Source organism: Salmo salar, chromosome ssa28 (genome assembly GCF_905237065.1).
Source record: "Salmo salar chromosome ssa28, Ssal_v3.1, whole genome shotgun sequence".
Taxonomy (NCBI): Eukaryota; Metazoa; Chordata; class Actinopteri; order Salmoniformes; family Salmonidae; genus Salmo; species Salmo salar.
Window position 1 is genome coordinate 7027025 of NC_059469.1, and position 26231 is coordinate 7053255.

Consider the following 26231-nt stretch of genomic DNA (forward strand, 5'->3'; position numbering starts at 1 on the left):
TTTCTCCAAAAAATGTATGTGATGGAACTGTGTGTATCAACTTCATAAAAGTTAACAGTGGCCTATACTATAGCCTAAACAACATGAGCCTATTTAAAAGACGATCCAGCTAAATTGAACTAAGATTTGAATAATTCAAGTGTGGTTCACTCTGGATGAATTAAGGGCCTGTAACTGTAACATCATCATGCCCACGTTCATGATTACTGCATGGCTTTCCAGATTTGTCATTTATCTCTATTCGAATGAACATATGTGGCACAATGATAAACCCCACCCTTTGCATGGTGATGTTGTGCCATGTCTTAACTTTATGCAAAATGCTTACTCACACTTGTTGCCTATTCTAACTTCTTAAAATTAGCATCGCAATAGACAAACTTTAGCCGAATACGGTTTGTGTTGCCAAATGTATCTTCGTGAAACCCGTCATTAAACACAGCTGAAAAAAATTATGATCTGAAACATTAAATAATCCAACAAACCACACCCTAAATGTGTTAACCTACTTTGGGTGTAGGACTAGATGTTGAAAATGAGCAGTGGCCCGTGAGGTGCGTAGGCCTAAATTAAAAATGAAGAAGTTGGCTGTGGAAGTATTAGCCTAGGAACGTCAGTGATCTTCAGGTCGGAAAATCGGAGCTCTTGAAAAATGCCTGAGCTTCCGAAATGGAATTCCAAGTTGTATGATTGTTGAAAATGATTTTTTTTCCCAGTCGGAACTCGTTTTTTTTCTCGAGTCCAGTTGTCTTGAACACACTGAAGTCGGAAGTGAGACATTTCCGAGTTCCTCGTTCTCAGTCCCTTGTTGTATTGAACGCCGCATCTTTCTAGAGCTCTGACTTTCCGACCTGAAGATCACTGATGTTATTTGTCAGGGCTCTGGCTGGGCCACTCAAGGACATTCAGAGACTTGTCCCAAAGCCACTCCTGCGTTGTCTTGGCTGTGTGTTTAGGGTTTTTGTCCTGTTGGAAGGTGAACCTTTGACCCAGTCTGAGGTCCTGAGCTCTCTGGAGCAGGTTTTCATCGAGGATCTCTCTGTACTTTGCTCTGTTGATCTTTGCCTCGATCCTGAGTAATCTCCCAGTCCCTGATTCTGCCACCACCATGCTTCACCGTAGGGATGGGGCCAGGTTTCCTCCAGATGGGACGCTTGGCATTCAGGCCAAAGAGTTGAATCTTGGTTTCATCAGACCAGAGGATCTTGTTTCTCATGGTCTGAGAATCTTTAGGTGCCTGTTGGCAAACTCCAAGCGGGTGTCACGTCCTGATCCTAGTAAGATGTCATTTTCTATAGTAGAGTAGGTCAGGGCGTGACAGGGGGTGTTTTTGTGTTTTTCTATGTTTTCTATTTCTGTGTTTAAGTTCTAGTTTTTCTATTTCTATGTTGGGATTGTTTGGGTTGATCTATAATTGGAGGCCGCACAGCCCTCCATGTGCTCACCAGAGGTAGCCTGACTGCCATTAGGTACCGAGATGAGATCCTCAGACCCCTTGTGAGACCATATGCTGGTGCGGTTGGCCCTGGGTTCCTCCTAATGCAAGACAATGCTAGACCTCATGTGGCTGGAGTGTGTCAGCAGTTCCTGCAAGAGGAAGGCATTGATGCTATGGACTGGCCCGCCCATTCCCCAGACCTGAATCCAATTGAGCACATCTGGGACATCATGTCTCGCTCCATCCACCAACGCCACGTTGCACCACAGACTGTCCAGTAGTTGGCGGATGCTTTAGTCCATGTCTGGGAGGAGATCCCTCAGGAGACCATCCGCCACCTCATCAGGAGCATGCCCAGGCGTTGTAGGGAGGTCATACAGGCACGTGGAGGCCACACACACTACTGAGCCTCATTTTGACTTGTTTTAAGGACATTACATCAAAGTTGGATCAGCCTGTAGTGTGGTTTTCCACTTTAATTTTGAGTGTGACTCCAAATCCAGACCTCCATGGGTTGATAAATTGGATTTCCATTGATTATTTTTGTGTGATTTTGTTGTCAGCACATTCAACTATGTAAAGAAAAAAGTATTTAATAAGATTATTTCTTTCATTCAGATCTAGGTTGTGTTGTTTAAGTGTTCCCTTTATTTTTTTGAGCAGTATATTTCAAGGCATCCCTTCAAACTCAGTGCCTCTTTGCTTGACATCATGGGAAAATAAAAAGAAATCAGCCAAGACCTCCGAAAAAAAAATTGTAGACCTCCACAAGTCTGGTTCATCCTTGGGGGCAATTTCCAAATGCCTGAAGGTACCATGTTCATCTGTACAAACAATAGTACGCAAGTATAAACACCATGGGACCACGCAGCCATCATACCGCTCAGGAAGGAGACGCTTTCTGTCTTCTATAGATGAACATATTTTGGTGCGAAAAGTGCAAATCAATCCCAGAACAACAGCAAAGGACCTTGTGAAGATGCTGGAGGAAACAAGTACAAAAGTATCTATATCCACAGTAAAACAAGTCCTATATCGACCTAACCTGAAAGGTCGCTCAGCAAGAAAGAAGCCACTGCTCCAAAACCGGTATAAAAAATCCAGACTATGGTTTGCAACTGCACATGGGGACAAAGATCGTACTTTTTGGAGAAATGTCCTCTGGTCTGATGAAACAAAAATAGAACTGTTTGGCCATAATGACCATCGTTATGTTTGGAGGAAAAAGGGGGAGGCTTGCAAGCCAAAAAACACCATCCCAACCGTGTAACACGGGGGTAGCAGAATCATGTTGTGGGGGTGTTTTGCTGCAGGAGAGCCTGGTGCACTTCACAAAATAGATGGCATCATGAGGGAGGAAAATGATGTGGATATATTGAAGCAACATCTGAAGGCATCAGTCAGGAAGTTAAAGCTTGGTTGCAAATGGGTCTTCCAAATGGACAATGACCCCAAGCATACTTCCAAAGTTGTGGCAAAATGGCTTAAGGACAACAAAGTCAAGGTATTGGAGTGGCCATCACAAAGCCCTGACCTCAATGCTATAGAACATTTTTGGGCAGAACTAAAAAAGTGTGTGCGAGCAAGGAGGCCTACAAACCTGACTCAGTTACACCAGCTCTGTCAGGAGAAATGGGCCAAAATTCACCCAACTTATTGTGGGAAGCTTGTGGAAGGCTACCTGAAACATTTGACCCAAGTTAAACAATTTAAAGGCAATGCTACCAAATACTAATTGAGTGTATGTAAACTTCTGACCCACTGGGAATGTGATGAAAGAAATAAAAGCTGAAATAAATCATTCTCTCTACTATTAATTTGACATTTCACATTCTTAACATAAAATGGTGATCCTAACTGAACTAAGACAGGGAATTTTTATTCTGATTAAATATCAGGAATTGTGAACAACTGAGTTGAAATGTATTTGGCTAAGGTGTATGTAAACTTCCGACTTCAACTGTATATAAATAAGGTATGTCTCTTTTTATTTTGAATACATTTGCAAAAATGTTTTTAAAAAACGGATTTCGCTTTGCCATTATGGGGGACTGTGTGTAGATTGATGAGAATGTTTATTTATTAAATCCATTTTAGAATAAGGCTGTAATGTAACAAAAAGTGGAAAAAGCCAAGGGGTCTGAATACTTTCCGAATGCACTGTGCACACAGTAAATTTAGATGGAGAGTATAAATGCATTAAAAGCATTTCCGTTAAGCTTTGTGATTAACGCGGACAAGTTTGATGTCAGACAACAATAGCACGTTCATGATTTAAAACGTTCCCAAGCCATTAAGATGAAAGGGGACGTTTTATATTGAGACTTTGACGGGACTTTTAAACAATAAAAGTACAGGCTTTGTTACTGCCAATACCCTTCAGATATAAATTAAAGGCGGACAAAAGTTGGCATCATGGTAAAGTTGGCAGCTTTTCGTCTTGGTTTGAAAGGGATATATTTAACTAAGCTTTGATGGTAATATGACGTATTCTTCTGTCCTTTAGGATGATAAAACCCCACTGGATATAGCAAGGAGACTGCAGTTCAAGAAGATTGTAACAATACCGAAAAAGCCAGACTGAAAGCTTTAAGGGGGTTTTGAGGACGAGGGGGAACTTTTCACCATGGCAACGTCACCATCTTTTCAGCAGTCTTTTGTCTGACAAAGTCATTTTTATACAGTCTGTAGTTCGTACTGGACACCTTAGCCTCAGCTGTCTATCAACCATTCGTTAAAGTTAATACCAGTACAAGTGGCCATGTAACTGTTTTCAATCGTCTCATGGTTGATCCTATTTGAATCATTCATTTAATTTACACTGAGAGTACAAAACATTACACTTGTATTGAGTTTCACCTCCTTTTGCCCTCAGAATTAGTTGGGACATGGACTACAACAGGGTTCCCCAACTTCTATTTATGTTCCGGCGCCCTGACCATCCGCTCAAGAAAAACATCGTCCCGCAGCTGACTAGATGATCCCTGGACTACAAGATATCGAAAGGGTTCCACAGAGATGCTGGCCCATGTTGACTCCAATGCTTCCCACAGTTGTGTCAAGTTGGCTGGATGTCCTTTGGGTGGTGGACCATTCTTGATACACAAGGGAAACTGATTGAAAAACCCAGAAGCGTTGCAGTTCTTGACACACCCAAACCGGTGCGTCAGGCTGCTACCACCATACCCCATTCAAAGGCACTTCGATATTTTGTCTTGCCCATTCACCCTCTGAATGGCACACATGCACAAATGGATTTAACCAGTGACATCAATAAGAGATCATAACTTTCACCTGGATTCACCTGGTCAGTCTGTCACGGAAAGAAAAGGTGTTCTTAATGTTTTGTTCACTCAGTGTATACTATTATTTTTCTTAATATTTGTGAGTGAGTTGAGTGTTTGTTTTGTTTCTGGTTTTGATATTGTCCTTTTGTACGAGTAAGAGTAAGTGAATTAAAACATTGTTACAGATTAAAGCCTTTGACAATGTTTAAATAAATAAAATATATGAGTAGATACAGGCACTTTTCAATAAATGGTGTCAAGTAATTGAATCGTACAACTGATTTTGTAATGAAGATTTATTGAGTAGTTTTCTCAATTAGTTACAAGGCGGCACAAACAAGTGTTATAACACAACATAAGTAGAACATGAATGAACAAACAAGTCAGTCATTCTTTGGTCAGCACCCTTCCTAATAAATTCTCAAGGTCACCTAAAATCCAATAAAAATACATTGAGGAAGTAGCTAATAAAAAGACAGTCAATAGCACAGGAAAGAGCAAAATGAGTGGTAAACAAACTAAACGATGAATTTGTTTGACTAAAAAGGCACAGCAAAATAAACCAACCCAACACAAGTGCAAGTCCTGAAGAGAGAGGTAATGGGTGTTGAACTGGGCCCTGGACAGTAACCATGATAATGCACCAATGACTGACATATATTCATCCAAACCTACAAGCAGAATTTCAACAGGATCTAAATGTCTGATAGTGTACTTGTGTGTTTTTACAAACCCGGGAAATTCTCAAAACACAGATTAAAATCCATTCAAGTGTTGTGGAAGAGGACGGTAGTAAAGTAAGACAAAAATAATACAAGATGATTCCTCACACATAACCCTAAACTCAGCTTGTGTACCGCACTACCCCGATTTAGAGGTGAATGATTATTGCTCATGGCTTAGTCAAACACACACATGCATGGTAACACTCTCTCTTACACACGCTTATAGTCATAAACACACATACAGTGCACAAACACTCACACCCAGGCACTCCGATATATGACTCCCAATATATATCAGATACAGTATTAAAATCTCTTCAGTGATTGTGATGAGAGTTGAGGCTAAAATTAGCCATATATCTCCCTGCCTTTCCACTGTTTACACCAAGTCCTGCTGGCTCATCAGTTTGATTATCTCGCTGTACATCTCCTGGGGGGCGTCCATGCCCCAGATGAAGTCCAGGTGTTCCCAGTGCTTGATGTGGCGGTGGTACACCAGGTTGGAGACCTGGGTGAGCAGCACGGCAACGTCCTTAGGGTCAGCAAGGGTGTCGTGACCTCCGGACCACAGGGCCGTAGGCACCTTCATGTCCTGGATGTTGTACAACGGAGGGGTCGACTGGAGGTGGGACAAGAATGGACTAGATGTCAGCTAAAGGCATTGACTGGTCATAACGGCACAGTGGATTTCGAGCAGTAAAGATAAGGTACTTTCAGAAAGAGGTTGTAGCTTCTGAGAGCTTTGGAAAACAACTTGTGTGAAGTGATGTGTGTGTACACTGAGAATACCAAACATTAGGAACACATTCCTAATATTGAGTTGAACCCCCCCCTCCACTTGCCCCCGGAACAGCCTCAATGCGTCGGGGCATGGACTCTACAAGCTGTCAAAAGCGTTCTACAGGCATGTTGGCCCATGTTGACTCGAATGCCTGGCTGGACGTCCTTTGGGTGGTGGACCATTCTTGATACACACGGGACATTGTTGGGTGTGAAAACCCCAGCAGCGTTGCAGTTCTTGACACAAACCGATGCGCCTGGCACCTACTACCATAAACTGTTGAAAGGCACTTAAATATTTTGTCTTGCCCATTCACCCACTGAATGGCACACATACACAATCCATGTCTCAAGGCTTAAATCCTTGTTTAACCTGTCTCCTCCCCTTCATCTACACTGGTTGAAGTGGATTTAACAGGTGACATCAATAAACGGATCATCGCTTTCACCTGGATTCACCTGTCTGTCATGGAAAGAGCAGGTGTTCTTAATATTTTGTACACTCAGTGTATGTTGGCAGACTAATGAGCTCTGAGATGGGCTTACCTGGTTATAGTGAGCCATGTTCCCTGCTCTCCCATAGTCATACGCCATCAGCTTTCCAACATGCACCGCCTGTAAAAAGAATACACATACAAAATACTTGTGTCAAGATTGCAGAACACATGGTGGTACTGTATGTATAGGTAATATGTCCAACAATATGTCAAATTCAGTAAAGTTAAAGTTGTCTTTGGTAAATCTGGTATTGACCTTTACTCAAGTATAGTTCATTTCGACAACAATGAATCTTTGAAGGGCAACAAACTGGTGTGTTTGAGTCAGTGTGCAGCAGGAATGTCTGTGCCTCTCCTATTCACACAGTGGAATGTCGATGATAGTCGACTTGGGTGTGAGACTGAGGTATAGACAGGGTGAAATAATTATTTATGACACAGAATAAGCTGAAAAATAATTGACCGACGTCTTTGAGATCAACTATTTCTGTCCTGAGTAACTGTTTTTGCTCTGTTGCTTGTGAAACCAAAATGTCAGTATCGGTTTGACAACTGTGGTTTGACGAGTGCAAACTCATTCTCGATTCAGACTGTGTTGACCACACCCCAGCCTCACAGGATATAGGTAAGATTATAGGCCTGATATCTACATTATAGGCCTGCATGACAGTTTTAACAAACAGGGGTTGGGATGGGATGTATACTGTAGGTTTTGAAGAAGTAGGATGAATCATATCGAAGGATGTTTTGAGAAGCTCCTCTCAGGTGTTGTTCTTACCTGAGACCAGTGAATCATGTTCTGCACTGAGGTCCCTGCAGGGCAGTGGGAGATGTACACAGGTGTGCGAGTCTGGACAAAAAGAGAAATGAACATCTTCACCAAACTCATACAGTACCTATATAATTGGCTTGAGGTTGAAGGCTTTAGGTTTAAGGAAGTCCAGAATAGTAATAATGTCAAATCCTTTTCAAAAAGCAATGAAATGTGAACGCTGTGGAACGCACCATGTTGAGGTTCAGCTCATCAAAGCCACAGAGGATGAAGAAGATGTTTCCACACAGCTCACTATGAGGCTCCTTACTGCAGAATTTGGTGGCAAACCACTTGATGAGAGCACTCTGAGGCATGAAGTCCTTCTTCCCAAATAGATCCTAGGATATGGAAACCAAACAATGGATTAGCGTTAGTCAGTATTGATATATCTTCAAAGAATTTTGACAGATCGATCAAGATAAAAAAAAAAACAGATGCCAAAGTTGGGTAGAAAAAGGAAACCACAGGTTAGACTTATTGTATGAATGAATTGTGGCATAATGCAGTTTAAGTTAGAAAAATAGCCTTTGCTGCTCACCCAAATGAGGAAATCGGGGAAGATGGAGAGCTTGGTTATGGGGCTGGTAGTAAAAGCCACGGTGGCCACTGGTGCCAGGCCGAAGAACATCTTGATTTTGCTTGCCAGCTCAGGCATTGAAGAGAATGCAACAAAAGCTACAGGAACAGAGACATACAGTCAGATATGTCATGGTTTAAAAACAGGGGCGCAACTTCGTTTTAAGAAGTGGGGGGGGACATTATTATTATTTATTTTTATCCAGTCGGATAAACACTCCGAACAGCCTACCCGACCGCTCGGAGGCGTCCGCATGGTCCTAAAGGACACCGTTACCTCGTTTTGTATCACATTCCAAATGCAATTTCAGAATGTGTCCCTCCAATCACCAGTGAAAGTTGCGCCTCTGTTTAAAACTGTAAACCATAGTGTAGTTAACGGTGTCAAACTACAGATAAAAAATATACCGCTTCATACTGTAATATGACACATTTAACTAAATCAATCCGTCTCACCAATAGTGGTTCCCTGAGAGTGGCCTACATAGTAGATCGTCTCCTGGCCTGTGGTCTTCAGGATGTGGTTGACCACTGCTGGCAGGTCCTTCTTTGCCATCTCATCATAACTGAAGAATAAGAACAGAAGAAACTCAGTGAACGCCATAATAAGACTACTTAAATAAACATTTCAAATAATATATTGTTTTTCTACTACAACCTCTTGTGATTCTGTTGGTAAGCACAGGGGATATACACTGAGTGTACAAAACAATAGGAATGGATGGGGTATTTGTGCCATTCAGAGGGTGAATGGGCAAGACAAAATATGTAAGTGCCTTTGAACGGGGTTTGGTAGTAGGTGCAAGGCGCACCGGTAAGAGTGTGTCAAGAACTGCAATGCTGCTGGGTTTTTCACACGCAACAGTTTCCCGTGTGTATCAAGAATGGTCCACCACCCAAAGGACATCCAGCCAACTTGACACAACTGTGGGAAGCATTGGAGTCAACATGGGCCAGCATCCATGTGGAATGCTTTCGATACCTTATATAGTTCATGCCCTGACATATTGAGGCTGTTCTGAGGGAAAAAGGGCATGCAACTCAAGGTGTTTGGAAGGTGTTCCTAATGTTTTGTACACTCAGTGTAGATCCAGGTTAGGCGCATAGCCATGGGGTGAATAGCTGAGCGAGCAAGGATCAGTATAAGTGGACTAAATCTCTCTAGCTACCTGAACTGCCAGAACTCGTTGTGGTCAGGGCTGAGTGTGAGGTGTCTCCTGGACCAGGTGCTTCCCCTGCTGTTGCCGATCCAGACGTCGTAGCCAGCGTCAGCTAACAGGTAAGCCAGGCTGGTGTTGGGCAGGTTGGTCACCCAGTTACTCCCCGCAGCTAGGAGACCGTGCTGGAGGAACACTGCAGGCTTGGGATCTAGCAAGATGAGAAAAAGACTACATTACGCATAATGCTATAGGATGAATACTGTAACAAGGTATGGAAGAAATACTAAGTGAGGAGCACCTTATTCCAAGCAAGGATCATAGGCAAAGCCCATGTGGAAATGTAGTATTTCTCCAATCTTCTCAAACATGGTTGAAGTATCCATTCACATTCCAACATGCCCGAAACTACATAAACTGAAAGTGTATAGTTACAAGTTACAAAAATGGTTAGTTACAAAAAAGTATGTTCTATTCATAATTGAAGTGTTTTGTTGACTGTAACCACCAGAGGGGGTGTCTGTCTAAGCTACATCCCAGCTGCAGAGCAGCCGTTCTTGTGGCTATGCACTTTTTCTTTTTTGGGAGCTTTATCGCTGCGATCTGTCAGAAACAGGATGTGAGTGGGTCCTTTCGGTAGCACAAACAGACCTTTAGATGATAGGATTGTTTGACTTCATACCAGCCATTCCTCCTTCCCTGCCCCCCTACCCCTCGGTTGTCTCAAATGGCACCCTATATATAGTGCACTACTTTGGGTTCTGGTCCAGGTCAAAAGTAGTACACAATATAGAGAATAGGGTGGCATTTGAGATGGACCCCTAGTCTACCTTGCTGCCTAGACTGCCTTGTACTTGTACTAGGCATTTCAACCACAATGCAGCTGTGTGCAAGAAAACCAAACCTACACTATCTCTCCTAGATTGAACATCAAAGATTTCCAGCAATAGCTATTCTAGCTGGCACAATTTCATATCAAAATCCCATTTGGGGGCTGAAATAATTCCAGCTCTGCTGTGTTCCTTTGAGATCCAGACGCTCTCCCGTGTGACCAGGGGAAGTGGGACAACAGGAAATGAGATGTTCTCCAGCCTATCAGAGAGCTCCGCTGCCTATCTTACTGGATGTGCGGCTGCTGCCACACACTACTGAGCAGGGAGTATGAGGCATCAAGAGATACAAACAACATGATGGCTCTTTACTTATTTAGAGGATATCAGAATGTATTATTGAGATTTTTAACTCCCCAGACTACCTCAGCCCTGGCATATTACATCGTATTGGGCGTATCTTTAAAGTGGAACCCCTACCTAGTTTATGAAGCATTTCTAATGACAAATCAATGTCAATATTAATACTAAACTGAATGTACATTTTCAATTGTTGGAGAGGGTCAAATTAAGTACATAGCATTCATTTACTAATTCATGTTTTGGAAAGTAACGCAATGGAGAAAGCAACGGCGAAAAAACAAGAACGGGGCCAAAGCCAGCGTTTAATACTCGAAGGCACTTACACTCACCTACAGAGAGATCTGTATCGAGAACATGAGTTAGTGTTCAGAATAATATGAGACTCTGTGTTCAGGAAAAAGCATTGTCTATTGCCTCTGAATTTGTTTTACACAAATGGGTTCCCACGATGAGATTAGTGTGAGGTTTAGCACTCACTTCGCTCATTAATGAAATATAGGTGCCACAAAGGAAAGAGAAACTGAATACTGATTTGTAGGAACTGGAGAAGGAGAGTGGCTGACTCTGACAGAAGCTGCGCATCACAGTATTTAGACTAAACTTGTAAGAAAACAACTTCCTCTTCACAAGAAATCTAAAACTTTCAATACCATAATGCATTCCTAAACATACTCAAATCAGATCACGTGGCAAACAGTTTGCTTCTTATTACTGTCACTATTACTGTTCCCATCACATATTGAAAATAAGCTGTAATTACAGTACATTGTAACAAGAGCTTAATAAATGAGATGCTGGTTGAACATTAGCCAAGCTACATTTGAAACAGCTCAAACTAGGGACGGATTACGAGAAATGCCAAACAAATAAAAAACTCTACAGAAATTAAATTCAATCATAGACTGGGTTCAAAATGATTAAAGTATAGAGGTGACCTATTAGCAGATAGACAGCCTCACTGGATGCATGTGATATCATAGCTCGTGATAACACAAAAAGCCAGGAGTAGGCTGGGCGGTGCAATCGCAAAATATAGAAATGGATTCCTCCTCCTCCGCTCTCCTCAAGGTGACTAATGCTAAAAACCACTTCTCTTTTGGATCCTGATTCAGTACTAATGTTTGACAATGTGAGAAATATCAGCACTTCAGATGTTAGACAAGGTCTATCTGTGTGTGTTGGTCTTAGATACGTGGATCTGATTACAGGGCAGAGAAGTAAGGGATAAACAAACACAAAGAAAATAAAGAAATATATACAGTACCAGTCAAAAGTTTGGACATACCTACTCATCCCAGCGTTTTTCTTGATTTGTACAATTTTTTACATTGTAGAGCAGTAATGAAGACATCAAAACTATGAAATAACACAAAAAAGTATTAAACAAATCAAAATCTATTTATATTTGAAATTCTTCATTCTTGACATTCTCTCAACCAGCTTCATGAGGTAGTCACCTGGAATCCATTTTGATTAACAGACAGGTGTGCCTTGTTAAAAGTTAATTTGTGGAATTTCTTTCCTTCTTAATGTGTTTGAGCCAATCAGTTGTGTTGTGACAAGGTAGGAGTGGTATACAGAAGATGTGGTAAAAGACCAGGTCCATATTATGGCAAGAACAGCTCAAATAAGCAAAGACAAACAACAGTCCATCATTACTTTAAGACATGAATGTCAGTCAATCCGGAAAATTTCAAGAACTTTGAAAGTTTCTTTAAGTGCAGTTGCAAAAACCATCAAGCGCTATAACAAAACTGGCTCTCATGAGGACCGCCGCAGGAAAGGAAGACCCAGAGTTACCGCTGCTGCAGAGGATAAGTTCATTAGAGTTAACAGCCTCAGAAATTGCAGCCTAAATAAATGCTTCACATTTCACAAGTAACAGACACATCTCAACATCAACTGTTCAGAGGAGACTGCGTGAATCAGGCCTTCATGGTCGAATTGCTGCAAAGAAACCACTACTAAAGGACACCAATAAGAAGAAGAGACTTGCTTGGGCCAAGGATCACGAGCAATGGACATTTTAAACCAGTGAAAAACTGTCCTTTGGTCTGATGAGTCCAAATTTGAGATTTTTGGTTCCAACCGCTGAGTCTTTGTGAGACGCAGAGTAGGTGAACGGATGATCTCCCCATGTGTGGTTCCCACCGTGAAGCATGGAGGAGGAGGTGTGATAGTGTGGGGGTCCTTTGCTGGTGACACTGTCAGTGATTTATTTAGAATTTAAGCCACACTTAACCAGCATGGCTACCACAGAATTCTGCAGCGATATGCCATCCCATCTGGTTTGTGCTTAGTAGGACTGTCATTTGTTTTTCAACAGGACAATGACCCAACACACCTCCAGGCTGTGTAAGTGCTATTTGACCAAGAAGGAGAGTGATGAACTGCTGCATCAGATTACCTGGCCTCCACAATCACCCGACCTCAACCCAATTGAGATGGTTTGGGATGAGTTGGACCGCAGAGTGAAGGAAAAGCAGCCAACAAGTGCTCAGCATATGTGGAAACTCCTTCAAGACTGTTGGAAAATAATTCCAGGTGAAGCTGGTTGAGAGAATGCCAAGAGTGTGCAAAGCTGTCATCAAGGCAAAGGGTGGATACTTTGAAGAATCTAAAATCTAAAATCTATTTTGATTTGTTTAACACTTTTTTGGTTCCTACATGATTCCATATGTGTTATTTCACAGTTTTGATGTCTTCACTATTATTCTACAATGTATAAAATAGTAAAAATAAAGAAAAACGCTTGAATGAGTAGGTGTGTCTAAACTTTGGACTGTATGTATATATATTTTAAATCAATTATTAGATTATCTTTAAGAGAAAATGAAGCTGGATTTTCGGGTCACAATTAAAGTTGGTCATTACATTTTTATTTCGATTAAAAGCATAATGTTGAAGCCCTCAATTGCTGCTCGACAACATAATAATTGTCGGCTCCCAATAATAATCTGCTATGAGTTCTAACTGGTGATTGTGGACGTGCACCGCACACAGCAAGCTGCTTGTTCTATTCCCATTCTTCCTCCTTAACAAACCCTCAAATCTATCATCTAACTTGAAGAAAATAAAATAATTGAAGGCCAAAATTGTGGAGGGAAAGCACTAATCATGTTTTGCAATCTAATAATCACCCTTAGAATACTTCCAGAAACACTATTATTTATTTTTTCAAATGGAGAAATTCTACAATAGAAATTGACCCACCCTATTCATCATAGGAATGTGACATGCACAGCAGTAAGCTAATTTATTTATCCTTTCAATATGGAAGGGAAACCAGGTACTGGTATTTGTATGTGTTGTTTCTTACTGAGTAAAAGGCTAATTTATTAACTAAATAATTTGATAACACATTTTTGTGTAACAATAGTAGCAGTTCATTCAATTGGATTAGGGAAGGGGCGTGGGGGGGGGGGGAACGAGATGTTCCCCCATGAGTGAAAAGTTTGGGAAGCACTGCATTAAAACCCTTTGACGCACACCTTTACTGTTCTTCAGGCCATGCGGGATCCTGTTGACACTGAGGATGTAGAGGTCTTCTGTGACTACGTCATGCTCCTCTGCCGGGTAGCCCCAACGCCTGATGATCTCACTCTGTGGACGAGAAAGAAGACAAAACAAACCGTCAAATATATTTTGAATTCTGACAGAACGGGGATCTCTGGTAACACTTTATTTTACAGCCCCGTTATCACTGGTATTCACATTACAGTAAAATTAAAGCAGACAATTCTTCCCCTGTTGCATTCCCTCTCGCCGCCCCCCTCCCAGATATTATCTATATATACGCTAATCTGGAACTTCAAAGAAAGTGTTTGAGCCTGTTGGTTCCAGCCGGGCCTGCCATGCGATCTAGCCATGCATAATTAAAACACACCACCATTCCCCCCCTCCCTCTAGGCTGCCAGTCTGCACATTCTACTGACTCTGGGCCACTTAAGTATAAACCTGCTGATTCGACACACCGAGGTCGTCTCAGGGCCTCAGGGGTGGAGGGGAGGATTGGTGTTCTGCTCTGACTCATTTGGGTTTCTGGTTTTACACAGGGAAATGGCTGAGTATGAAAAAGAATGTAATGTCACGTGACCTCAGTGTGGAGAGAGATATTGCGAGGGTCTGTGCTTGCAGGCCAACAATGGGAAATATGTTTTCTCATGTGAGAACTATTCGTACTGGGAATTGTATTAGGCTTATATCATTGATAGTGTGTAGTTTCCAATGACAAATACTGTATACTAACTATAGACACACTAGAATTAGGATTAATGTCATTTTGTTACTATGCGGTGCCTATAAAAGATACGAGGTTAACCACTGACATGTACCAGGCCCAAATCCACAAATGTTGATTTTATCATTGGCATACCTCAGAATAAACATGCATTATATATTTTCTGACAAAGTGTGGTGAAAGAATTTGATTGACTGCCATGTCAAATATTTCAACTACTGCATGCCTGTGTGTGGGCTCCTGGAACACAAATGATACGGATATCACTAAGCACACAAAATAACCGTTTCATTGAACACTCACTTATCCCAACTTACAAGGACTCATTTTTATACTGCTTTTATGTTTAGTTAGGGCAGATCTCAGATTTAATGTTTCAGTCATATAATATGGGTGTGATATTGTCCTATCTAGTGATAAATATATGCTGAAGTTTAATACATGACAGAGGGATTTCCTTTCGAGTGACATTGCCCAAGCCTCAGTATCACATGTTATGACTTTCCTTGAAATGACTCATGGGATATATGGGGGACAAAGTGCAGAATGTGGGCAAAGCAGAACTCCCCCCATGTGAGGTAACCACCATGACTATTATTTGCTCATGTTGGCCCAGAAGATTGGCTAGTTCTATGAATAGTTAATGAGCTCTGTGACCTATGAAGTCCAGTACTCTGTTCAGTTATCTATGGTTGGTATTAAAACAGTTTGAAGTCTGTCTGGAAAAACTGTGTGGATAAATACAATTTCTCAGTATTTGTCCACTTTGTTTCTGAAAATACAGTTTGTCTGTTATTGATTTTAGCCAACTCACAATATTCATGTTGACCTCTGGGTCCAGTCCTTTTTTGTCTTTCAGCAAGGATCTCTGACACTGGACCGCCCCAGTGGTCAGGAAGGCTATTAAAAGTAGTGCCCACACCATCTTCAGTCTGAAAAACATAATACATGTGTTATAAACCTTTAGAAGTCTCTCTGACCACATTATGTCAGAACCTATTCAGCATCACACAGAGGCGTCATGCCCATTTTTAAATTTTTTGAAATGTTTCATTTACAATTACTACTAGCAATTTTATGAAGTTGGCTTTAGCTAGCCCAGATAGGTTCCCAATCTCCCAACATAACTAGCTACCAGGAAGCCATTTCAGGCTATCAATTAAGTTAGAGCAGCTAGCTTGTCTATCTATCTTACCTGGTATGCCTGCTGGCAAAGTTGGTAGACTTTAGGAAAGCAAGCAATAACTAAACGTACTGAATAAGACATTCCTTTCAGTCTGTTACCCAGATTTTAGCAGAAATGCAAAAAAGAAACATCAGTCAGGAGGATACTGACAGCTCAATATGTATGCTTAGATATGCAGAAAAGTAGACATATTTTAACATAGAATTAAGCATAATGATTATGGCTCTAGATTGCAGGAGTTTGAAAAATTCTAAATTCTACAACTTCCGGATAGGGGGCCTATCCCCCTCCGGACCACCTCCAGCCATCCTCACTTTCTTTATGCCCCTTCAGATTTTGGGGGTACAAGACAACACTGGCAGCAAACACCTACTTAAATATGAACATCAATCAGAGTCTTAATACATTCAATTTATGTATCATTGCAATCTTAATCTCTCATTGACAGACTAATTACACAAGATATATAGTTATTGGTTAACCAAAAGTATTGCAATCCAAATGTTGCTGTCTCCACAACTAGTCGGCTGCTATCTCTTCTCTTTACCATGAGATCTGGCCTGATACTTGTTCACATTTGATAACCGTTCAAAGTTAGTAATTTGTTTGTGTAATATATCAAAACATGTTTGCATTGTCTCAAGAATAAGCACCTGATGATCAATTCTGCAAATATTGCTTGAGTGGCTCCAGACTTACAATAGACATTGAACTATTGATGGAGTCTCATAACCGATTAGTTAGAGAAAAACAAACACAGTATGCAGCCTTTGCAGTCAAAAGAGTAAAACATTAATTTGTACTAGTTGTTGTTAAGAGTTTAAGATGTGGGAGTTAACTAGATATAACACCAAGATTTCCATGAGGAAATGAAAGGAACAACAGTCTCTAGCCTTTACAAAAGCTCTGACCCAATTAATACATTCTTAATTCATCATTTATTTTACCCCTGATCTTTTGTTTTCATGCACAATATTCATAAACTATGCTTGCCTTGATACTCTATTAGTTGTGGAGATTCAATACAAAACTATGCCAATTAATAATTAGACCAGCTATGCCAACTAAACTACGCCAACTAATAATTAGACCAGTATGCGTTAAAATAGGAGTAGGTTATCCTTCCGTAGGCTGTTGTTGACGTTTACATTCAACAAGGTGGTCTATACTCACTGACACTGAACCTGTACATGTCTAAACTATTGCATCACAGGGCAGGCCTATATGTGATATATGGAAAATGCAGGCTATACATTTGTATCAGTGGCGAATATATCCCCATAAATGTATTTTACGATAGCTACAATGTGTCCATGTGCAAACACTTACCCGGACAACTTCTGTTGTGTAGAATAATAATGCTGTATTCTTTGTTGGCCAAATGAAGAGGAAGTCACAGGAGCTGCAGCGTGATAAAACGTCAGAGGCTCCCTACTGCTTTTGTTGCCGATTGGGCTTGTTTCAAATATTGGGAAAGATTAAATGCCGATTTAATCTTTCCACCCTGCTCTAGCCTAATTAATCAATCCTGTAGACGTGGCAATGACAATACTGTTGCCAGTGCGATGTTGTAATAGAAACTAAGTCGTATGTTTATTTTACTTGAATAAACTGTTTTTTCCATGCATCCAAGGCAACATTTTGGTCGGCCAACAGCCATTCATGTTAAGGCTACTATGTGAAATCTGGCTTTACCAAACACGCTCAACGAAACTTAAAAAGTATATTATTTGTGTTTTGTCAGCAACAGTTGTTTATAGTTTAGGGGACAATGTCACGAGTTCTTATAGTTGGTGCAGGGTTGACAGGCAGTTTATGCGCTTGTCTTCTGCGAAGAGAAATGCCAAACAAAGTTATTGTTGTCTGGGATAAATCTCGAGGAGCAGGTAAATGTGTCAGTTGCAGCCAAAGTTGTTACATTGTATCTAAGTCAAATGTATATGAAGCGTAGCCTACTTGCTATTTGAGACGAGACTTTCACGTAATTCTAATTTACCAAATTAATTTATATCATTACAATGTCGGCTGCGTGCTTATTATTCCACAGACAACAGTAAAAAAGTGAGGGTCAAATTGTGACATGATGTGGGATTTTTTTTTTACCATACATTTCAACCCTTCCTGCTCCTATCAGTGGCATCTCAGTACTTTAGAAGGATAAATCACAAAATATTGATGATGACATTTGACCCTAATTCATAGACTATGTCTGCTGCTGTTGACCTCCCTGTGACTTCCATAAACCCACATGCAGATGTTTTGTTTGAATTGACATGAAACACTATTGAAATCTCATCAGTAAACTATTATCATTTGGCATGTTTTAAAGTCTGTCTGTTGATATGTCATTAATGGGGGCTTGCGAAGCAACAGTCCCCATTTTAAATACTTCTGACTTATTATTTAAGCAATACGGCCCAAGGGGTGTGGTATATGGCCAATATACCACGCCTAAGGGCTGTTCTTATGCACAACGCATCACGGAGTGCCTGGATACGGCCATTAGTCGTGGTGTATATATGCCATATACCACAAACCCTCGAGGTGCCTTGTTGCTATTATAAACTAGTTACCAACGTAATTAGAGCAGTAAAAATAAATGTTTTGTCATATCCATGTTATACGGTTTGATATACCACGGCTGTCAGCCAATCAGCATTCAGGGCTCAAACTACCCAGTTTATAATTAAGCAATAAGGCCCGAGGGGGTGTGTTATATGGCCAAAATACCACGGCTAAGGGCTGTTCTTCTGCACAACGCATCGCTGAGTGCCTGGATACAGCCCTCAGCCGTGGTATATTGGCCATACATCACAAACCCTGAGGTGCCTTATTGCTATTATAAACTGGTTACCAACGTAATTAGAGCAGTAAAAATGTATGTTTTGTCATACCGTGGTATACGGCCTGATATACCACAGATTGTCAGCCAATCAGAATTCAGGGCTCGAACCATCCAGTTTATAATTAGCGTTATACCACAGCATTGTTGAATACTTGTTTCTGATTGGCTAAAAGGGTAATTTTAGAATGTACATTAAAACCAGATAACGGACAGTTGGGAAAAAAATATATCAGGATAATTGGAAAAGATATCGGGACACCTTGCAATCGGATACATTGTGTAATAAAGATAATCTAACGTTTTACCTAATGATATATAAGGAGGGCATTTGCACAACATGTTTCACAACAGCACACAACAAAATTCTAGAGACATATTGAGCGACCAACTGATACCAATCACGACCACACCCAGAGACAGATGGCTGACTTAAGCCCTAGCCACACGAACTGACCACTGGTGTAAAGAACAACATTCCATGAATATCGCAAGCACCCAGACACGAATTACCAGAAATACACACACACACACACACACACACACTTAGGTGTGTTGGACTCCGAGGACAAAGGACACTGCCAAGGGCCAATGGGAAGTCGACACCACCTGGAGAGTGGACCGTCCCTCCACTCATCGACCAGTCAGGAGAGCGGACCTACTAGACTCAACGTCAACACACTGTTATTTCATTGTATAAATTGGATGTATACTATGTTTCGGGGCTCTCTTCTGCTAGTTCCCTATGAGCTAAACGAAGGAGTCCGTGCACGCTTTGCCAAATATCTTTGTCTCATAATAAACTGCCTTACTATAAACTGAATCCACCCGGTCCAACGTCTTGACTTGGTCTCCTTCTCAAATAACTAATCATCAACAATTGTAAACACAGGTCCAACGAGGAAAAACTGCGTTGGACCTGTGTTGTGAATGACCTGACGTGGTGAATGATGAACATGAATTTATCTGGTCCCTACTGTTGCAGTCATGACTCAAGTGGCGCTATGCTGTCAAATCCTCCCACATTTCTAGTTTGACCAGCTGTTTTCAGCAACTGATATTTTTGAATTCGGTTGTCGTATCGGCAGGTTTGCCAGCAACAAACTATTTAGCTAGCGTCTAGCCTAGTGTTTGATATACAATGCGATTTCCTCTTAATTAACAGTGAGTGTTGAAGGCAAACGGGAAGGCAAACTTCCTGACGAGAAGGCAAACTTTTCTAGCTATGCCAGGCAAAATCGGGCATCATCAGCTCATTGTTATGGATGTATCCAAATGAATGTCAATAGAAAACAGCTACTTTGCTTTCATTCTGGCTGTAGAGGTCGTGACTGTGTAGCCGTAACTAGTTGGCTAGCTAGCAGCAAGCAAGGGATGAGAACATTGCCACTAAGTATGGCAACGGAACATAAAGAAAGAACGACTGTCCATAAATATCGAACTAATCGAACGAACGACTGGGTCGCATCTCTAGCAACCATAAGATGACAAAGTATGAATTTTCTCATAACAATTAAAATATAAACGAAAAAGTTTTTAAACCGGTAAATATGTGCTTTCATATTGTTTTCTTTGGCAACTGTGTTATAAGCGGGATAAACACCTTCGTTCTGTACATTACCTTGGAAAAATTAACTCCTCATTATTTCCAAGGTAATGTACACATCGACGTTTGTCCCTTATGTAGTTAGTGCCTGAGAAAAACCCCGGGAATTATCATGTGACAACTCCCGACAAGGGCTATTCTGGATACATGTCACATGATAATTCCCGGGTTCAAGTGCATTATTGCTTTTATAAAACGGTTGCCAACATTTATACAAATATAAATAAAAAATTTTTTATTAACATTATTTTAATGAGTACATTCGTTTTTGCATTCTGAAGCTGCTACCCAAGTGGGCTGGTTGTGTTAGTTATTTTCAGATCCCCCCGAAACACATCTCTTCACCCGACTCTGCCAAGCCGCACTGCTCACTTAACCCGGAAGCCGGAGGAAACGTGTCAGTGTGCAGGCGCCTCCACAGGAGTCGCTAGAGCGCGATGGGACAAGGACATCCCGGCCGGCCTATAAACCCAGACAACGCTGGGCCAGTTGTGTGCCGCCTCATGGTTCTCTCAGTTGCGGCCGGCTGGATTGAACCCGGATCTGTAGTGATGCCTCTAGCACTGCGATAGGCACTGCACCATTCGGGAGGCCCATTTTCTCATGTTTTGACCCAGTCGTTAATTCTAATCATTATTTTACATTTACATTTACATTTAAGTCATTTAGCAGACGCTCTTATCCAGAGCGACTTACAAATTGATGCATTCACCTTATGATATCCAGTGGAACAACCACTTTACAATAGTGCATCTAAATCTTTTAAGGGGGGGGGTTAGAAGGATTACTTTATCCTATCCTAGGTATTCCTTAAAGAGGTGGGGTTTCAGGTGTCTCCGGAAGGTGGTGATTGACTCCGCTGTCCTGGCGTCGTGGGGGAGCTTGTTCCACCATTGGGGTGCCAGAGCAGCGAACAGTTTTGACTGGGCTGAGCGGGAACTGTGCTTCCTCAGAGGTAGGGGGGCCAGCAGGCCAGAGGTGGATGAACGCAGTGCCCTTGTTTGGGTGTAGGGCCTGATCAGAGCCTGAAGGTATGGAGGTGCTGTTCCCTTCACAGCTCCGTAGGCAATCACCATGGTCTTGTAGCGGATGCGAGCTTCAACTGGAAGCCAGTGGAGAGAGCGGAGGAGCGGGGTGACGTGAGAGAACTTGGGAAGGTTGAACACCAGACGGGCTGCGGCGTTCTGGATGAGTTGTAGGGGTTTAATGGCACAGGCAGGGAGCCCAGCCAACAGCGAGTTGCAGTAATCCAGACGGGAGATGACAAGTGCCTGGATTAGGACCTGCGCCGCTTCCTGTGTGAGGCAGGGTTGTACTCTGCGAATGTTGTAGAGCATGAACCTACAGGATCGGGTCACCGCCTTGATGTTAGTGGAGAACGACAGGGTGTTGTCCAGGATCACGCCAAGGTTCTTAGCACTCTGGGAGGAGGACACAAGGGAGTTGTCAACCGTGATGGCGAGATCATGGAACGGGCAGTCCTTCCCCGGGAGGAAGAGCAGCTCCGTCTTGCCGAGGTTCAGCTTAAGGTGGTGATCCGTCATCCACACTGATATGTCTGCCAGACATGCAGAGATGCGATTCGCCGCCTGGTTATCAGAAGGGGGAAAGGAGAAGATTAATTGTGTGTTGTCTGCATAGCAATGATAGGAGAGACCATGTGAGGATATGACAGAGCCAAGTGACTTGGTGTATAGCGAGAATAGGAGAGGGCCTAGAACAGAGCCCTGGGGGACACCAGTGGTGAGAGCGCATGGTGCGGAGACAGATTCTCGCCACGCCACCTGGTAGGAGGGACCTGTCAGGTAGGACGCAATCCAAGCGTGGGACACTATTTTCATTCAACGTTACTATGCTAAACAAATCATTGGCTTGTAGCTAACTAGTAGAGATTTAATGAAAATCAGCGACAAGAACTTTAATAAATAATGATTTAATAAATATCCAGTAGGCCTACATTTGGGCGGCAGGTAGCCTAGTGGTTAGAGCGTTGGACTAGTAACCGAAATGTTGCAAGATTGAATCCCTGAGCTGACAAGGTAAAAATCTGTCATTCTGCCCCTGAACAAGGCAGCACTGTTCCTAGGCCGTCATTGAAAATAAGAATTTGTTCTTAACTGACTTGCTTAGTTAAATAAAGGTAAAATAAAAAAATAGGCAACAACTATTATGGTTAGCAAGTCCGAGCCAGAGGCAGTTTGGAATTCATGCTTTAGCACTCGGCAGTCCTGCTCTGTGAGCTTGTATGGCCTACCACTTCATGGCTGAGCCGTTGTTGCTCCTAGACATTTCCACTTCACAATAACAAGCCTTATAGTTGACAGGGACAGCTCTAGTAGGGCAGAAATTTGACGAACTGACTTGTTGGAAAGGTGGCATACTATGATGGTGTCACGTTGAAAGTCACTGAGCTCTTCAGGAAGGCCATTCTACTGCCAATGTTTTCCTAAGGAGATTGCACAGCGTGGGCTCAATTTTATACACCTGTCAGCAACGGGTGTGGTTGAAATGGTCGAATTCACATACTTGTGCTGGTTAATGGAATTTTTAGTGTTTATGGTTTGTTTATGGTGTTTATGGTTTGCATAATTAGTTTAACGTTCATTCTTGGTCTAGCTAGCCTACTGGCAGAGGAGAGATTGCATTTGTAAAATTATACATTGTTGCACAGGTCGTAGACCCTGTTGCAACCCTGTTCCTAGAGTGCTGCAGGTACTGCAGGATTTTGTTCCAACTAGGCACCACACCTGACCAACTAAGTTAATTGATCAGTTCAGTGGTTGCCTAAATTCAACACACCTGGTCTTCCAGGTTCAGTTGGTTAAATAAAAAACTTAAAGTGCCTGCGGCACTCCAGGATCAGGGTTGCCTACCCCTGTCGTAGAGGGAGACAGGTAGGTTTTTACAACCCCCACTGCAAACCAAATACTAGCATGGAAAAATCACGGGTAGATGCTTTTTTCCCCCAAGGGAGATACTTTGTTCAAACTTTAAAACGTGTAGACCAGTCTGGGTTAAGTTGCTTGTATACAAACTTTTTTATACTTTTTAAACTCTACATGTTTTTTCTTTCTTTTTGTCCTTCATCGACTTCTTTGGGATTTATTCTACATTCTGAATGTCCCATTGTCATCATCACTTCCAACATTCCATTCACTTAAATGCAACAATGCAATATATGACACAAATCAGCAACTTTGCCACTTTCCCAACAAGTTAGAAAATGTTGGAGCATATGACATCTTCTTCTACTTATCTGCTATTCAAATCTGAAATTGAAACAAAGATATCTGCTCCCAATGTGGTTACTAAAACAGCTGTTTTAGTAACCACATTAAAAAAATATAAGGATTATTTGCATCAATCCAATGGCCAATTGTTTTGCAAGCTCGGTAATCACATGAGCGCTACAGAAACATTGCTAACCAAACAACAATGGGCTCTTGCTGGAGTTCACCTGCATTAAAGGGTAACTATTCCCAAAAATAAAACTCAAAGTGATCTCCTGATGTGGTTTAAGCACTGTTGTGGACTTAGAATGTCCAATTGTGTAGTTTTTTTAATTTAAAAAGTTATATTTTGAGAGAGAAAAAAATATGGAAACCTAAATGGAATCAGGGAACAAATTAAATCGATTTTTATAGGGCCCTATGTATGCTATGCTCAGTTAACGTGTGCCCCCCCCATCTCTTATTCTAATCCATATTTTTTTTAAACTGCATAGTTGGTTATGGGCTCGTAAGTAAGCATTAAACTGTATGGCCTACACCTGCGGTATTCAGTGCATGTGACTAATAACATTTGTTTTGATTTGGGGGCTGAGGTGCTCAGAGAGAAGGGGTTCCCCCTTTCCGGCCAGTGGGTACCTCTTCCCACTGATCCTCCTCCAGCCCATAGGTGACTTCATGAACATCCCACTGGTCCAAATACGTTGTGGAAAAAAGTGTTTATTTATTTAAAACTTCAACAATGTCTCATTGTCTTCTGTGTTCTATTATTATAGTTGTCATATACTGTGGTATTCTAGTAGGACACTGTATACAAGTGTAGTAGTCCGACTGTAAACTCAGCAAAAAAAGAAACGTCCCTTTTTCAGGATCTTGTCTTTCAAAGATAATTCGTCAAAATCCAAATAACTTCACAAATCTTCATTATAAAGGGTTTAAACTCTGTTTCCCATGCTTGTTCAATGAACCATAAACAATTAATGAACATGCACCTGTGGAACGGTCGTTAAGACACTAACATCTTACAGACGGTAGGCAATTAAGGTCACAGTTATGAAAACGTAGGACACTAAAGAGGCCTTCCTACTGACTCTGAAAAACACAAAAAGAAAGATGCCCATTGTCCCTGCTCATCTGCGTGAACGTGCCTTAGGCATGCTGCAAGGAGGCATGAGGACTGCAGATGTGGCCAGGGCAATAAATTGCAATGTTCGTACTGTGAGACACCTAAGACAGTGCTACAGGACGGACAGCTGATCATCCTCGCAGATACAGACCACATGTAACAACACCTGCACAGGATCGGTAGATCCGAACATCACACCTGCGGGACAGGTACAGGATGGCAACAACAACTGCCCGAGTTACACCAGGAACGCACAATCCCTCCAACAGTGCTCAGACTGTCCTCAATAGGCTGAGAGAGGCTGGACTAAGGGCTTGTAGGCCTGTTGTAAGGCAGGTCCTCACCAGACATCACCGGCAACAACGTCGCCTATGGGCACAAACCCACCGTCGCTGGACCAGACCGGACTGGCAAACCGTGATCTTCACTGACGAGTCGCGGTTATGTCTCACCAGGGGTGATGGTCGGATTCGCGTTTATCGTCGAAGGAATGAGCTTTACACTGAGGATTGTATTCTGGAGCAGGATCGATAGGGAGGTGGAGGGTCCGTTATGGTCTGGGGCGGTGTGAAACAGCATCATCGGACTGAGCTTGTTGTCATTGCAGGCAATCTCAATGCTGTGCGTTACAGGGAAGACATCCTCCTCCCTCATGTGGTACCCTTCCTGCAGGCTCATCCTGACATGACTCTCCAGCATGACAATGCCACCAGCCATACTGCTCGTTCTGTGCGTGATTTCCTGCAAGACAGGACTGTCAGTGTTCTGCCATGGCCAGCGAAGAGCCCGGATCTCAATCCCATTGAGCACGCCTGGGACCTGTTGGATCGGAGGGTGAGGGCTAGGGCCATTCCCCCCAGAAATGTCCGGGAAGTTGCAGGTGTCTTGGTGGAAGAGTGGAGTAACATCTCACAGCAAGAACTGGCAAATCTGGTGCAGTCCATGAGGAGGAGATGCACTGCAGTATTTAATGCAGCTGGTGGCCACACCAGATACTGACTGTTACTTTTGATTTTGACCCCCCTTTGTTCAGGGACACATTTTTCCATTTCTGTTAGTCACATGTCTGTGGAACTTGTTTAGTTTATGACACAGTTGTTGAAACTTCTATGGTCATACAAATATTTACACATGTTAAGTTTGCTGAAAATAAACACAGTTGACAGTGAGAGGACTTTTCTTTTTTTGCTGAGTTTATAAGGAAATCAGACAATTGAAATTAATTCATTAGGACCTAATCTATGGATTTCACATGACTGGGAATACAGATATGCATCTGTTGGTGACCGATACCTTAAAAAATAAAGGTAGAGGCATGGATCAGAAAATCAGTGAATGTCTGGTGTGACCAACATTTGCCTCATGCAGCATGACACCTCTGCTTTGTATAGAGTTGATCAGGCTGTTGATTGTGGCCTGTGGAATGTTGTCCCAATCCTCTTCAATGGCTGTGCAAAGTTGCTGGATATTGGCGGGAACTGGAACACGCTGTCACACATCAATCCAGAGCATCCCAAGCATGCTAAATGGGTCACAT

The 26231-nt window shown here is 42.0% G+C and overlaps 1 protein-coding gene across 2 annotated transcripts; it reads right to left on the reverse strand.

Moving 5' to 3' along the window:
* Positions 1-5006: 5006 nt before the first annotated feature.
* lich (Lysosomal acid lipase/cholesteryl ester hydrolase) lies at positions 5007-17337 on the reverse strand. Of its 2 annotated transcripts, none has more exons than NM_001139859.1 (10): positions 17223-17337; positions 15522-15639; positions 13959-14070; positions 9287-9485; positions 8574-8683; positions 8080-8216; positions 7733-7879; positions 7506-7577; positions 6777-6845; positions 5007-6069 (listed from the first exon to the last, which is right to left on the reverse strand). In NM_001139859.1, exons 2-10 carry the CDS (start codon positions 15630-15632, stop codon positions 5830-5832), a joined length of 1197 nt encoding a protein of 398 aa, NP_001133331.1. In that variant the 5' UTR covers positions 15633-15639; positions 17223-17337; the 3' UTR covers positions 5007-5829. The 2 variants fall into 2 exon arrangements, with proteins under 2 accessions (NP_001133331.1, XP_014034343.1); XM_014178868.2 differs by lacking the exon at positions 17223-17337 and adding an exon at positions 15903-15923.
* Between the last annotated feature and the right edge of the window lie 8894 nt (positions 17338-26231).